General features: G+C 37.9%; 2 protein-coding genes across 4 annotated transcripts; both read left to right on the top strand.

Annotated features, from left to right (window-relative positions):
- The first annotated feature begins 104 nt into the window (after positions 1-104).
- Positions 105-9086, top strand: LOC114541118 (polycystic kidney disease protein 1-like 2). Its single transcript, XM_028561098.1, has 17 exons — positions 105-425; positions 761-1044; positions 1387-1587; positions 1740-1871; positions 2085-2243; positions 2430-2643; positions 2765-2817; positions 2990-3301; positions 3442-3679; positions 3780-4093; positions 4182-4412; positions 4672-4930; positions 5114-5750; positions 5896-6141; positions 6465-6681; positions 6755-6920; positions 7117-9086. The coding sequence occupies exons 1-17, from the start codon at positions 269-271 to the stop codon at positions 8904-8906; spliced, it is 5610 nt and encodes a 1869-aa protein (XP_028416899.1). The 5' UTR covers positions 105-268; the 3' UTR covers positions 8907-9086.
- Positions 9087-9794: 708 nt separating this feature from the next.
- Positions 9795-16099, top strand: LOC114541117 (UBX domain-containing protein 6-like). Of its 3 annotated transcripts, XR_003689196.1 has the most exons (15): positions 9795-9916; positions 10088-10269; positions 10334-10478; positions 10663-10730; positions 10830-10952; positions 11330-11427; positions 11500-11575; positions 11689-11761; positions 12251-12378; positions 12560-12657; positions 13281-13411; positions 14027-14172; positions 14637-14729; positions 15313-15436; positions 15798-16099. XR_003689196.1 is itself a non-coding variant. In XM_028561097.1 (14 exons), exons 2-14 carry the CDS (start codon positions 10111-10113, stop codon positions 15331-15333), a joined length of 1359 nt encoding a protein of 452 aa, XP_028416898.1. In that variant the 5' UTR covers positions 9795-9916; positions 10088-10110; the 3' UTR covers positions 15334-16099. The 3 variants fall into 3 exon arrangements, 2 of the variants coding, with proteins under 2 accessions (XP_028416898.1, XP_028416897.1); XM_028561097.1 differs by having other exon boundaries at positions 15313-16099; XM_028561096.1 differs by lacking the exons at positions 15313-15436; positions 15798-16099 and having other exon boundaries at positions 14637-14865.
- Positions 16100-16114: the final 15 nt, after the last annotated feature.

Below are 16114 nucleotides of genomic sequence, written 5' to 3'. Positions count from 1 at the left end.
TGCAGAAATATAAATTCAAATTACGGTTAGTATAGTTTCTAAGTGACTTCATTTGTACTGGTTTATTTCTTAAACTTACAGTTGCAACAAGAACTGCAAATCGAAAGTCGTCCATGACCAGAAGATCATTCTGAAATCCTCGTGCGATGAACGTTGTTATGGGGCGCTGAAATTCGGTTGGCAATTGTTCTTATACGATGACATTCATACCCCAGAGCCTTACAACTTGACGGAATTAAACGAGATTACAAATGACGAATTTCAGCAAATGGCTGTTAATCCTATCGACGAGCTGGATATGGGAATCAAACCATATTCTCTTCACCCTGGAAAGAAGTACATCTTGAGTTTCAGGGCGACGCGTGCCAGTGGTGTATTCGGCGAAATGAGGCATACAATGCTAGTAAATACTCCTCCTAAGAACGGTATGAAATTGTTTAAACAATCAATATCTCTCTGGGAGCTTCCACAGTGTCATGCCTCGGGGGAGGGAGTTCCTTAGTGTCATCCGTCGGGGAGAGTTCTTTTGTATCTTCCCTTAGGATGGTTTATCCAGCATCCTCCCTCTGGGTGTTTTCCTACCATTAAGTAGCAAAAGTGCATTGTAAAGTATATTTGTTCATTTCTGGACACAGGTAGCAATTTTAGAGGGCTTTCATGGTTGTTTACTCGTAGTCACTGCTAACTATCTTACAAACTCCCTTCTATCTTACAAACGTCGCCTTTTTTATTCTGAAGATTTATTTGTATACCTTTCAAGGAAACTGTTCCATTTTCCCATTTTCTGGTTTGGCCGCGCAGACAAACTTTACGATCTCTTGTGAAAACTGGATTGATAAGGATGCGCCTCTTTCCTACGAGTTCTTTTACGAAACAGGAGGGATCAAAGTCGTACTATTCTATCGTACGATTAGTCCTGGACGGAGTATAAGTGAAACAGATTGGCTTGGGATAGGAGACGAGAGAGATGAATACAGACTGAATGTTACTGTGGTTGTTAAAGACTTCTTTGGCTCAAAATCAAGACATATCATGACGGTTCAGGTAATGCAAACAACTTTTAAACCTCTATGAAAGTTGGCGAAGACTGAGAGCTTATGGTATTAATAATAAGCTTTAAAAACAATGAACTGTATTATAAACAACAGGTTAACTTGGTCAGCTTTACGCTTAGCTTTACTAAGCTTCTCAGCTTTGAGCTATACCAATTTCGCTCAGCTATACCAAGATATGCTAAGCTTGATCAGTTATATTTTGAGATGCGTTTTTTTTAGCCAGATGAATTTTTTATTAACTCGGCCTTTGTGTTTCCATTGTCCGACGCCATTTCCCTCATCTTATCACCGCGGGGTGACAACTGCTTAAAAAAGTCATCATATTTCCTAGGTACTTCCTCCACCAGTAACAAGCCTGGACATGGACAGAATTCTGGGCTTGGTGTCGGGAGAAAACAGCTTACTTCAACACTATTTCGGATCAAAAAGAAGCCCGAAAGCCTTGAGCTTGTGTTCAACAGTTGGGTTAATATTAAATCACATCGCTCAGAAAAATACAACTAATAACAGCTCTGAAATATCATCGGCACAGGTACGTATCCTTCGCTAAACAGTTCGTCTGTGCAAGGTTACTTGGTTCTAAATTAAAATTGTCCAATTTTGGTTTGCAAAATGAGTGAGAAATTGACGTCGACAATAGATATTCGATTGACTTAAGTATTAAAACATTTATTTAAATCTTAGGTGAAGGAAACAGTTCTTAAAAGCATTTCATCCGCTAATATGTCTATAAAGGACACCTCCGCAATGAAGCAAGTCTCCTCTACGATTTTCACTTTAACGAAAGAACCAGATGAGCTTACACCTGATAGTCAGGTAAGGCATCATTTTGCCTTCAACGAGATTCAAATCATTTTCCTGTCCGTTTTTTATAAAAAAGTAGCTTATGCCCCCTATTCTAGTCTGATTCTTTCGATAAAATCCACTCAGATATTTAAGAACTGATGTAAATCAATCATTGGGTTTATGAAGACCTTATCCCTATTTTGACTCAACCGTCTTGAAATAGGAATTCCTCTTTCTCTTAAGGACACTGCACTTGATATATGCAGGTCTTTAACTGGGAATTTGAAGGAACTCTCAAACAAAGATAATGGGTTTGAAGAAATTGTGACATCACTCGGGTTTGTTCTTGGATCTCTCGGACAAATAAATAATGGTTCAACAAAGGAAACTGAACTATCTCCAGTAAGATTTTACAATTAGTTAATGACTTTACAATTCTCTATGTCTTTTACGATTCTGTATGTCAATTGTTGCTTCATAGAACGCAATCTCTGCATATGTGTGCAACTCATTTAAATAGCACCCAATTGAGAATGCGATGAGCTTTTAGAATACAGACGTCAAACTCTTCGACTATACTTATTGTAGAATCAAGTTAAACGTACAACGGGCATTGTTGGCAATCTTCAAAACATCGTTGTCGATAATTTGGTCACTAGCGAGGGTCCCCTGAGCGTTGAAACAGAAACATTTTCAATTCAAGCTGAGTTGGTTCAAGTGAAGGACTTTGGTCAAAAGAAGAACATCTTGAAAAATTGCGACTTTCATCCTCCATCGGCTAATGCACTTGGCATGAAAGAAAGTGAGTTTTTTGACTGCTTAGCTATACTTCAAGCCAATTGGTTCAATATTTATTGAAGTAAAAAAAAACTGTGTAAATTTGGTTGGAAATTTTACTTATGAATTTGACTGTAATTTTTTAGTAATCGATAATCCGAACAACACTTTTCTCCAAATGCAACCTATTCATATAAAGGTACGTTGCAGTATGGTACATGCCTATGGGTAAGGTATGGTATGGTATGGTGTGGTGTGGTGTGGTGTGGTGTGGTGTGGTGTGGTGTGGTGTGGTGTGGTGTGGTGTGGTATAGTGAAGGTGACATAGTCTGTAACTTTGCTAACTACCTCAACTATCTTTCTCATACTAGCTCGCAGTTTTCAACAAAAATCCCTTCAACTGGGACAACACGAGTGAAACAATCACTTCTGATGTAGTCGACATAGTAATTGACTCCAAGATGAATATTTCGTCGTCCAACTTCAGCGAAGAAGCTGGTATAACCGTGGCTCGCAATGCAAGTCAATTCCCAAAACCTAACGGCTTTTACATGAAACCAAGTCAGACAAACTCGACAGCAAGTACAAAAGAATACTTGAAGTACCATTGCTTCAACCGAAGCAGTAATTATACATCGATGAATTTTGAAATTCATCCTGATGAAATTGGAATACACCTAAAGGTACATCATTGCTTTTATATAAGTGCTTCTTGTGAACAACGACAATCAAGATGTTCGGAAAGTTAATCCTTAACCCCTCTACCCCAACAAGCGAACAGCAATTTTTAAGACCCGTGAAAATATTTCTTTCGTCATTTTAGGTATATTTAAAAAGTGGCGGTAAACCTGATATAAAGTCGGGAGATTTTGATTTGTCCTACCACCTTCCTGATCTCAAAAGCTGTTCGGTCCCAGAAGGAACTATCATGAATTCAGAAATATTACACAATCACAATTTCGGTCAGGCCATCCTTGTGGACTTGAAAAATTGTTCAAGAGACCCTTATACAGTGTTTGTATCAAATCAAGACTTAAATGACACAGGAAAGCATTGCTTTGGTAAGTAACCTTAAGAAAATACTTGAACATGATTAAGTTTCAAAAGAATTTTTCAGAAGATATTTAAACAGTGAAAACAATAAATTTACTCGTTCTCCAGCTGTTCAACATATCCAATATCTCAACGAATCGAGTGACGAAGAGTTAGACGCGGGGTCCGCCTCTCGAAAGAGACGTTCTGTTTCGTGCGAGGTGGGAGCAAGGCGTGTTCGCCGTTCCTGTGTCATCGTTCCCCCCGCGCCCCCGAAGCCGACTCACAAGCCACCGATCAAGATCCTGGTGGCGGACAATCTGGGCTTCGATGGAAAGTTCTTTTTCCCCAACCAAACTCCAAACTATAATTCGACGATGTTTGAATCGAGTTGTATGCATTGGGACGTTGAGAATGAAACATGGACCGGCGACGGTTGCAGGGTGAGGCCTTAAATGAATACTATACCTGTTATATTAATTACTATAAAAGAACAGAGTCCATTCAATCCATTCTGTTTTTTCCGCGTAGGTGGCCCCAGGAACGAACAAGGAGACCATCGTGTGCTATTGTGATCATCTGACGTCGTTTGGCAGTGATCTACTTGTGGCACCAAACCCGATCGATTTTGATTCGGTTTTCCAAAATTTTGGCAGTCTTGCCGAGAACGTTGCTGTGCTGGCTTTGATATCGACCATTCTTGGTCTTTACATCATTGGAGTGATCTGGGCAAGACGAGCCGATAAAAAAGATTTGTTGATGGTAAGTGGAATGTTATTAGATTCATCGCTTCGATATGACCACCTAGACCTAGATCTTTATCTACCGACAACTCCGAATGCAACAATCCAATTTCACCAACAGGTCAACTCGATGGTCCTTTTCCTCTCCCCTCTGCAGTCTCCCTTTGCCACACTCCTCAGGAAATTCGAGGATAACTTTAAACGCATAGATTATACTTGAGGAAAACTGAGAAACAATTCATTCTGAGTCATTCACCATTCATATTTCTCCTTCCTAGCTTGGTCCCACGATTCTATCAAACCCCAAGGGCAACTACCACTACCTCATTAGTACATTCACTGGCAGCAGGCAAAGTGCTGGAACAACTGCTCGGGTTGTCTTCAAAATGACTGGTGACGAGGGTGAGACTCAACCAGTAAGACTAAAGGATCGGCACAGACCCTGCTTTCAACGAGGACAAGAAAACGCGTTCATCGTTTCCTATCCGAAGGGAGTCGGTGATCTTACCTATCTTCAAATATGGCACGATAACTCAGGTTTGCTCAACAATAAGCAAAATAAACCTCCAACCTTCATTATATTAACTTTACCCAGGTGGTAACTTTACCCAAATTTGATCTAAAAAAGCTCTTTAATTTTACACTCGGTTCTCTAGCTGGTTGAGATGCGAACCTGAATTTTTTAAAAAATACTGAAATGGTAACTTACCTTTCTTCAAGGTTCTTCACCAGCCTGGTACCTCAGCCGTATTTTAGTCAAAGATCTTCAGACTGGCGAAACCTGGCCTCTGTTTTGCGAAAACTGGCTGGCTGTTGAATCGGAAGATGGAAAAGTGTGTCGACTTCTTTCCGTTGCGAACGAACAAGAAATGGTCAGTTTCGGTCATTTGTTCTCGAAACGCGCAATCACAGGCCTCGCAGATGGCCATATATGGTTCTCCATTGTCTCCAGGCCTCCGACAAGTAACTTTACCCGCGTCCAACGTCTCTCATGCGCTCTTTGCCTGCTGTGTTGCACGATGATTACGAGCGCAATGTTCTATAACATGGGAGGCCAGGGCCCCAGTCCTTTCGCAGTTAACATTGGCTCTTTGGTCATCGATCTGAAACCGTTTGTGATTGGTCTACAGAGCAGCGTTATCATCATCCCGGTAAATGTGTTGCTTGTGCAGATTTTCCGCAATTTAAGGCCGAAGGACGAAGGACATGGAAAGGAACATAAGAATGACAAACCGAATGACGGTGAAGAAAATTCGAATACCTCAAAAGGCAAACTGCCTCACTGGTTTATTTTCATAGCTTATGCTATTTGTTATCTCGCGTCTGGTGCGTCAATATTCTTCACCTTGCTGTACAGGTTAGAACCGACTTAACAAGTTTTCTGCTGTTTCCATTAGACAGGTTCAGAGTGGGCTTCCACTTTCTGGTTCTAATCCTACCTGGAGTATAACCCTTAGTATAACGAGATTTAGTTTCGACAATTATTTTCTCTTTCATTCCAGCATTCAATGGGGAAAGGAGACCTCCACAGAGTGGGTGATTGCAATGGTAACCTCGTTCTTACAGTCAGCCTTGCTTCTACAACCAGTTAAAGTTGTGCTCATGGCGGTCATCTTTGCTTTGTTCATTCGAAAGCCTGATAACACCGAAAATGAATCAAATAACGTTGAATTACGAGACATCCCTGCGAAGGACAAGACGGGTGAAGAAATACCCACGTCAGTGAAGAAGAAAGCGAAATATTACAGGTAGGGAAATACGTCAGTTTTTTTTGTAGGGAAATACGTCAGTTTTTTTTTTCTTTTGAAACAATGATCCTTAAATCTAAGGTCAAATCTCGCTCTTTTCGCGAGTTATAAATGCTCTAGTGCATAAGTGTCCTTATTTGTACATCCTAATTCACTCGTTCACATTTATCAAAAGGAGAAAATCGCACAAAATCGCAGCAAAAATGGCAAGTGTAAACGAACCTTTAGGCTTTTTTAGCAGCAATCTATTTCAATATTGAGCAAATATTCGTTTCCATATTGAGCAAATCGTAAGTGTATAATTTATTTTAATTTATTTTCAGTCCTCCAGATGCTGAGACTCTGAAAGTTGCGAGGTTGAAACGTCTGAAAGAAATCAAAACGAACGCAGCTGTATGGGAAATAATGGCATTTTTCTTTTTCCTGATATTGCTAATGGACGTCGCAAACTACCACAGGGATACAAATTCGTTCTTAATGACAAAAACCTTATATGAGACTTTCGACGAGGTCGATGCGTTTAGCATTGACTTATCCGCGGTAGGTACAGCGTTTGAATCTCAAACTGTCATGGTAATCTCGCTTAAATAACAAACGGAGCTTGATGTTCCAGGTGTCCGATACTGATTCACTATGGATGTGGGCTCGTGAGACTTTAATACCTGGCCTGTACGCAAATGAATGGTACAACGGGAGGAAAATCAAAGAAGGTTGGATCGCTAATATGGAAGACTATCTCGTTGGCGTTCCGCGAGTGCGATTACTTCGCGTGGAGAAAGGTAAACTAACAAAACTGACTTCTCTGTATAAAACGAAATAAGCACCTAAGTAAGCCTAAATAAGCCTTTTAAGCCTAAATAAGCCCCAAGCTCAAACCTACACATGGTGATTCTCCTCTGGTTTATTTAAATCAATTATTTGTTTCGCCCTATACGATCATGAATAATTATGCTGATGACTAACTTTTCTGCCCAGATTCCTGTCCAATTTCAAGCTACTTTGAAGGGAAAATCTCCCATTGCTACGACGGTTATTCCGTATCGATTGAAGAAGACGGCACGTATAACGTCGGCTGGGAGTCGCTGGATAGCGACACTCCGAGAAAGCGCCGAGATGTCAGCGAAGATGTCAGCGAAGACGTCAGCATCCCTTGGACTGAAATCGAGTGGACAGCCATTGTGTCTAACGGGAGCAATTCATCAAGCGACGAATCAAAAACTCGCAGCAAACGAGCACTGGATCCAATCATGGGAGGAAGTAGCGGGCGAAAACGACGGAAAAAGAAACGCTTGTTGTCAAGCACCAATCCGAAAGTTTACACAATCAATGATAATGCTATATTACCGAGTGGGAAGATTCTTTCCTGTCTCGAGAGATGGCGACATCGTACGATGTTAGAGCTACGGGGTTTTCCGAACTGGGGTGCGATCTCTTGGTACAGCGGCGGAGGCTATGCAACAAACCTTGGATATGACCAAGTTACGGCATACACGGTTATATCCGACTTACATTCGAACGGCTGGGTCGACGTTCAATCACGTGCTGTGCTCGTGGAGTTCACAGTGTACAATGCGAACACTAATCTGTTTGGTATAATCACAATATTCGTGGAATTTTTACCATCGTCAGGAGCGATAACCAAAACTGATTTCCAAGCATCCAGGTTTTATCTTCAGCTCAGTGGTGGCCAAACGCTTGCCCACGTGCTTGTCATATTCTTCATGTTGTACTTCCTCTTCAGAGAGAGCAAACTCGTGTATAAACAACGCTTAGCCTACTTCAAAGGTTTCTGGAATTGGATTGAGACCATTCTTGTCATTTCACAGTTTTTGCTCATCATTCTGTTCCTCGCTCGCCTTTACGAAGTTGACAGAAATCTCCTGCAGCTGAGGGAAAATCCAAAAGATTACGTTGGCTTCCAGTATGCCGGACAAGCAGACGCTTTCATGACTTTCGTTTTGGGCGTTCTTGTCTTTTTCTACACCATCCGTTTCCTACGCATTCTCCGGTTCAATAAAAACTTCCTTGTTATTGGTAGAACATTGTCACGGATCAGTTCACCAATCTTAAGTTTCTGCGTTCCATTTATATTTGGTTTTTTCGCATTTGCCATGTTTGCTTTCACGATTTTTAGCTCGGAACTTGAAGACTACAGTTCGTTTATTAGGACCATCGTGACTCAACTAGCAATGACTCTGGGAGACTTTGATTTCGAGGCTTTGTTTATGGTAAATCCAATGTTAGCGACCCTCTATTTCTTTTCTTTCATTGGTTTAAACGTGATGGTGCTCATGAACATGTTCATAGCCATTATCAACGACTCCTATGCAGAAATACAAGAAGAGACGGCTGAGATAGAGAACGAAATAGAAATCGTGGATTATGTTGTGGACAGGTTAACCAATGGTGTTTACTCAAAGATAAAACGTGGAAAGGTTGCACCTTTGAAAGATAAATCGCGAAAGAACACTAAAAAGAAGATTAAAAAACCACCAAAGAGATTATTCCTCGATGATAATAGTGTAGACTTGGACTCCCGCGTGACAAGGCTGGACAATATCTTGAAAAGTATGGATAGTAGTTTACGAGATGAAGAAGTTATAGGCGAACAGTTTTTAGCAGTTCCTTGCGAAAATCAAGATGTTTTCTTCCGAGTGCTGTGCTTGATTGAGGAAAATAATACATACTATGATTCTGATGATGATGATGATTCTGATGAAGATATGGATGACTGGAGTGACTTCAGTGATGATTCCCTGCATTAACTAATTTTTACAGAGAAAGAACATCGTTCACTGCACGTTGAGTTGAAGCAAGATTGATAATTGTTATGTCATGTCTAATATTCTCACTGGTACTAGGGTTCGTCACCTAAGCGTAGCGACATGCGTTAAATTTGACGAGATTTTAAGTTCACCATGTTTGGATCTCTTTCGTTGCCAATGGGAAGCTTAGATTTTAAAATGTAGGATTAGATTTTAAAATATAAGGTATTTTAAAAAAAATAGAGTTTCAAAAATATATCGATATCTGTCAGATATTGTAATGGTTGCTGGCAAATTTTTTAGAGCCAACCTTGTACAGGCATGTACATACTCCATCATTCATATTGAAAACTACTCTTAATTATTGACACTTTAAACGATTACATACATACACTTGACGTGTGCAAATTAGTATTGAATTAATATATATTAAATAAACCTAACCAACGTGTATCAATAAAGATGATAGTTATAATAGATATGGTCTCCAACCTCAAGAGCTGGCAGTCCAGTTGTGAAGAAATATTCTCGCCAGTGGTAAGTCAATGGATGATAGACAGACGAGAATAAATCTAAAATAGTTGGTCTGTTACACAGTTGCGCAGGCGCGCAGCCCTGATGAACTATAAGCAGAGTTCACTGGAAAACCTAGTCAATGAAGTCAATGCGATTACTGAGCTATATAATATGTTATTCCACGAATTTTCGAAAATAACAATTCGTGGAATTTTACATTGTTATATAACTAATATAGCTCAGTGCATACCATTGCATCTTCGTAATTTTCCGAACTTTCAACAGCCAATCGGAAATACGTCGACTTCTTGACAGGGCTTCCACTTGTAAGGAAAACATTTCCCTCATTAAACAATAATTTTAAATGGAAGAACCTACAAATATATACATAACAAAATAATCTGTGTAAAGGTTTCGTTTTCGAGGTTTTGGACGGATTTAAGTGCTTTAGTAAGGAATATTTACCAGTTCATTGTTGGATCAAAGTGCTACAGGTAGGTTTGGTGAAATATAATTTGTCAATTTTATGATTTTATCTGACAGTTCATATTTATATATTCCTTGTATAATAGTACTGTACTGACTATTATTAAAGTAGGTATAATAATTATATGTATATATATATTAATTAGTATAAACACCTATTGATATCCTTACTTTTGTAGGGTACGGTAATGCTATTTGAACAATGAACTTATATCGGAAAGCCAAGTTAGCCGTGAAATTTCGCAAAGCTGGTGAAGGTCATGTGCTAAGTGAAAGTTCATCATCACAGACCCAAAGTCAGCCCAATGTTCCACAGCAACCACGAAGAGCACCAACCTCAGATGCACAGCGTGCCGGACAGGTATGAATAATGTTGGGTGTAAAATATTGGTAATGAAAAATGCTAATTTATTGAAAATTTTCAGGCAGCTATTGCAAGATTTCAGCAGCAAGAAAAACAGCCTAAACGACCACATTCTGCCACTACAACATGGAAATCACGTTCAAATGAACCTGCAAGCAAACTGGATGATGGCCCAGGAGTGAATGCATCAAAATTAAGAAGTGAAGGTGATTATTATAATGTGTAGATGTATGTACAAGACTTTTGTGTATATATATATAGGTACAATGCCAACTTAAATGGGTTAATTTCAATATTATCACAGTTACAGACAGACAGCATATTTTGTCTCCATGCTGTCAAGTATAAAGGAGTTTTTATTATTCATGTTTATTTTATTGTACAATTTAGTGGAAGCAGAATTTATTAGAGAGTCGGGAGCTTGTGGGTCAGGTGAACAACAGAATTTTGAAAAGGAGGTAGGATTTTACAATTAACTGTGATAATAGTCAGGCATTCTGTTTCAATTTAACAAAAGATGTTGTTTCAATTTTGTTAATTTTGCATTCTCTGCCCAGGTTGTACACCAAGACTCAGCTCCAATTCTTGCAGTCGCCGGTGTGTTCTTCATTTGTCCATTCTGCTCCGTCAGTTATGTGCGACAAGATATCCGTGCTCACATGGATGACTGTCTCAAAGAGGTAACAGTCTTTTGGTGTATATCCATGCAGTGTGGATTTCTGTTGACCCAGGGTGGAGGTCCAAGCCTGCTGCCAACAATAGGGTCAGATTGAAACATAGCTGTTTTGGTTAAACAGTTGATCAGGTGCTAAAGATGATAAGGTGCTACATGCATTGTTGGAAAGACTTTGAACCCCTTAGTACACCAAAAGATTTAAAGTTAGGTACTTAATTCCAACCTGATTTGAATTGATACCCAAATTTGCAGCTTATCCACCCTCTAGTTTATCCATATCTAGTTTATAGACTTACAAAAAATTTTCCAAATACAGTATATTCAATGCATGTAGCATGTTTTTGGCAAAGGTGTGAAATGTTTAATTTTCCTTTTAATTAGAGCTATAAAAGTGACCAGATATTAACTCCAGTTAATATGATCAGGTCTTTGAACAAAGATCAAAGTAAAGTAGATGGTTGTGTTGATGTTCTGTGCAGGTGATGTTTATCCCAAGAATTTTAGTTGAAACTTAGATCACCATTTGCCATATGTTATTGATTTGTTGGCAGATATTTGGACAACATTTTGAAGAATCCAGACGAAAGTAAATACCGTAGAATAAAGCAGGGAAATAAAGTATTTCAGGTTAGCAAACAATGAATAAATTTTTCGGCACTGTTTTTCATCTGGCAACTGGTACATGCTTGTTTAATTCAGCCTGATCAGGGAAAAAATTACTCTTTTCCTTTTGAATATAGGAAAGAGTAAAACCTGTGAAAGGAAGCATCGAATTTTTGCTTGCCTGTGGTTTTTCTGAGCAACCATTACCAGGTAAATATAACATTTGAAATAAACAACAAAACGTTTCCCAGTAGAGGTGTTTGCATCATTAATGAAGATGACAGCTTAATTACATTTGACCTGTGGAAACTTATTGAGTTTTGCATGATTTGTATTATATAAAATAATAACTTTGGAAAGAAAACCTTAATATTATAAGTATTTAGGTTCTTAAACAAAGTATGATATAGTGAAAAACATGAAAACAAGTTCGAAAAGGCCAGTCACTTATAGTTTCAATAATTTGTTCGAGTTCCGCTCACTAAAACAGAATGATGAATGATCTGTGATCATATTGTCGTTTTTGCATAGGCATGCAGCCCAAATATGCGTGATAATTTGAACGCAAGAAATTTTTCAGCAATTTTTCAACATGGTGTAATAATGTACTAGTCCGATTTCCATGGTGTAATAATGTACTAGTCCGGGTTCCATGGTGTAATAATGTAATTAAAATGTTATTGTACATGCCATTAATAGATAACCCAGGCGAGATGTGCTTTATTATCGAAGAAGGGGCTACCGATGTGACAGAGAAACTAAATATCATGAAGGAAATCCTTGTTGCAACAGAGACTTGCAAGCCGAAGCTGGACAGATCTCTCAGGGTTTGTATGTCTTTACTTTCATTGTTTGTACAAAGATAACCAAATGGCCTATAACAATGTTTGGCCTATATATTCAGAATTTAGTATCTTGCAAATTATCCTAAATTGAATGTTTAAGAGATGAATATTCGGTATTGTGTTAGATTATTGGGTGCCATACAATATATTCTTTTCAATACAGGTACTCAAGCCGTCATCAAGTAATAGTGAAACTGTTCAACTTCCTGAGGGGTTTTTTGACCTAAGTTCAGATGAAGTGAAGAAGATGCAAACGGAACGGTAATTTGTAATTTTTTTATATTTTGACTGGAAGAATTTAGACAAAATCTGCGCAAGGTTTGAGTAGCACCAACTAAAATGTCTGAATTTGAAAATTATAATTGTACTTTAATTTGTAATTATAAAGAATTGCAAAATATTGAAATGTGATAAAGGCAATGGGATCAAGGCGACAATTAGGCTCCATTATTATAGGAAACATTATTATGGCTTTCTGAAAGTAAATTGACATAGAAAGTAGATCTCCAGGGCTTATTTTTTACACAACCATTGTTCAGAAAGATTCTCGGAATAGAGATTCATTCTGCAGTATTGATCGGTTATATATCTCTTGAGTTTTGTTGTACTTTATGAAACAAGTCGAAATGAAAAATACGATTACGTTTATTTATAAGAACTATAGCTCTGGCGTAAATTTGAAAGAGAAATAAAGTATATTTCAAGAGATATTAAGTTGTTTTAACCGAGAAAATTTGGTTTGGCAGTTCTGTTTCTCCAAAATATTCGATGTGGTTTGACGATTTTTTTTTGCACAAAGTTATTAAAGTTACGTTTTGCCCTCTTAGAATTTATCTACAACTTTATGATTTTTAACGCTGTGATTTTTTTTATTGCAAAACCAGATTAGTGGAAGTTGATCGTAATTCTCAGTTAAGAACTCGTGCGATGAGAGAAAGAGAAGAGAAAAATCCAGCAAGGATATATCGATTCACGCTATTACGTGTGAAGTTTCCTGATGGGCACATCTTACAAGGTAGGCTAGATACATATCACTCCAGATGCTCTTGCGCTCATATTTTAGCCAACTAGCGCTCAAAAGCTCGAAATACTAATTCGTCCCGCAGTATTAATCGATTATATTTTTTGTACTTCCTTATAAAACTACTCGGGATTTTGTGATTACGTTCAATTCTAAGAATTATAGTTTTGGGGCCGGTTGTATCAAGCCTGTTTAGATTAAACGGTGGATAAGTCAAAATTAAATAACACTCTTACATCTCTTTTGAATGAGTCAACTTGAATATTATGCACTGAATATGTCGTTGTAAACAGTATCTTTGTATTAAGGTTAAAAACATTTAGTTTGCTTGTTGAATAAAATTATAGACTTGCTTTCTATTTTGAACTTAATTAACCACCGTTTAAGCTAAACAGGCTTGATACAACCGGCCCATGATATATAAATTTAAAACCGAATTAAAGTATATTTCAAGAGTTATTATTAAAGTTGTTTCAACCTAAAAAGTAAAAATGGATTTTAATTTGTCAACCAGTCCCAGTCCTCTCCCGCCATTTTAGATCACCTGAAATATACTAGGAATGCAACGCCTCGGAAAACGTAATAATTATGACTTTAACTTTTTTTCAGGCACATTCAATGCTCGTGAGAAATGTCAATCCCTCGAGAACTTTGTGAGAGAACAGCTCCAAAATGATTGGCTGCCTTTTGTATTGTCTGAGCCTGGCGGTGGAATACTCACTCACGAGGAGTCGAGTTTCGAGGAACTTGGACTGGTACGTCAATTATATAAACAGCCATTTATAGGACTGCGGCCGGTTGTATGAAAGCCGAATAGCGCTATCCATCGAATAGTGTTTTTTCAATTGCTATAAAATCGCCCGTTTGGGGTATAACTTTGATTAAATCTTAGTCTTCCTAAATCAGGATCAATAATTTTTCTCCAAAGCTGAAATTTTATTGCTTTTCAAGCATTTTTAGAACCGTTGAATAAATCACTATTCGGTGGATAGCGCTATCCGGCTTTCATGCAACCGGTACCTGAAAATAAGCCGGTGACTAGAAAAAAATGTACAGAAATTCTTAAAAGCACAGCAAACATAGATATTCTTCGGGTGAAACCGCCCACCCTCTCGTTAATGTGTTCTTAAATCGGTTTTCAGAAATTAAATGAGAAAAGAAGGGGATTAAAAGTCTAAAATTGTTGAGTCAGAGAGTGAATATTTGTCTCTATTTACAGGTTCCAGCCGCTATTCTACATTTCAACTGGGATACAGCAGTGCTCGCAGACCTTGAAGCAAGTGGGAAGTCTATGGAAACGAACTATTTAAAGGTAGAACTTCTTGAAAACATTTCATAATAATTTCGTGGAAAAATATCTCCTAAATTAAAGTATACGTTAATAGTTTGTTTCCGTCATGTATTTATTAAAATTTCAATTTCAACACGAAAAATTTTTATTGTTTTTAACCGAAAATGTTTTTCAGCTGAAATTGAATATTAACATATAGCGGTAAGCCTTACCATTTTGGTCAATTTTGACGATTTTTCAATGTTACAAAGGCCAACCAAATATGCTCTGAAATGAAAGATATTAGTCTTATGAAGCCATTTTTACCATTTTAAGTCAGTTTTTGAACAGTTGAAAAGGTCGTCAAAATTGACGAAAATGGTAAGGTGTAAGCCTTACCATATTGGTCAATTTCGACGACTTTTTCATTGTTCTAAAAACCAACCAAATACGCTCTAAAATGAAAGATAATAGTTTTAAGGAGCAATTTTTAGCATTTTAAGACTGTTTTTGAACAGTTCAAAAAGTCGTCAAAATTGATCAAAATTGTAAGGGGTAATTAAAGCCTTACTATACTATGTAAAAATTGTAAAATTGTTTAAAAATTTATTATTGCCTTTTAAAGGTGACTTGTCCATTGGGTTGAAGAACTTATTGCCTCAACTGCTGACAATTTACCTGAAATAAAAATAAACTTCCCTGCATAAAAAGTACAATATAAAGCATCCAGATGACGTTTTTAACAACTAGTATGTATTATTATCAATTTAGGGCCAGTAGTTCTCAATCGTAGTGCATTGCATCAATTGTGGTAACATTTTGTATTTTAAATAACTGTTATACCACACTCCATGATAGACAAATTGAAATTCCTGGGCTGCCATACATTGGCTCTCATGAGATGCTTGGCTTCCCAAAATATTACATAATATGGGAGTGCAACAACACCCAATGATCAGGTTATGTATCTATATATAACTGTTAGGTGACCTAGGTCCCTCAGCAGCTGTCATCTTTTCAACCTGACATAAACTTAAAGGTTTTCTTGCAACTCAAGCTTGCCATGTGATGTAAATGCTCCTACTTACAAATCTTTCCTTCCTTTTCAAGTTTCTTCAGATGCTCTAACACGCGCGACCTGCAGAGAAGCTGCAGAGAAGAATTTCTCTGCAGCTTTTCGTAGGTGAATTCGGCTCTCCTGGTAGAATGATTTGGAGTCTTTATATTGCATATATTCACTCTTATTCACAAAAGAAACTTATGACAACATACTGTGTAGATTTTCTTGACAAGATCCATAGCGGTAAGTGGCTGTCCCTTGATTAATTGCCTTAAATTCTTCAAGGATCTGTAAAATATTCAGACTATCACAAAGAAGATACTATTTTTCATGGATGGTGGCTTAGGTTATCCATAGTGGTGGATAT

This window comes from Dendronephthya gigantea, unplaced genomic scaffold (assembly GCF_004324835.1).
Source record: "Dendronephthya gigantea isolate DGI-Jeju-01 unplaced genomic scaffold, DenGig_1.0 000267F, whole genome shotgun sequence".
Lineage (NCBI taxonomy): Eukaryota > Metazoa > Cnidaria > Anthozoa > Malacalcyonacea > Nephtheidae > Dendronephthya > Dendronephthya gigantea.
The sequence above is the reverse complement of the archived record's forward strand: the minus strand, read 5'-3'. Positions and strand labels throughout refer to the sequence as shown.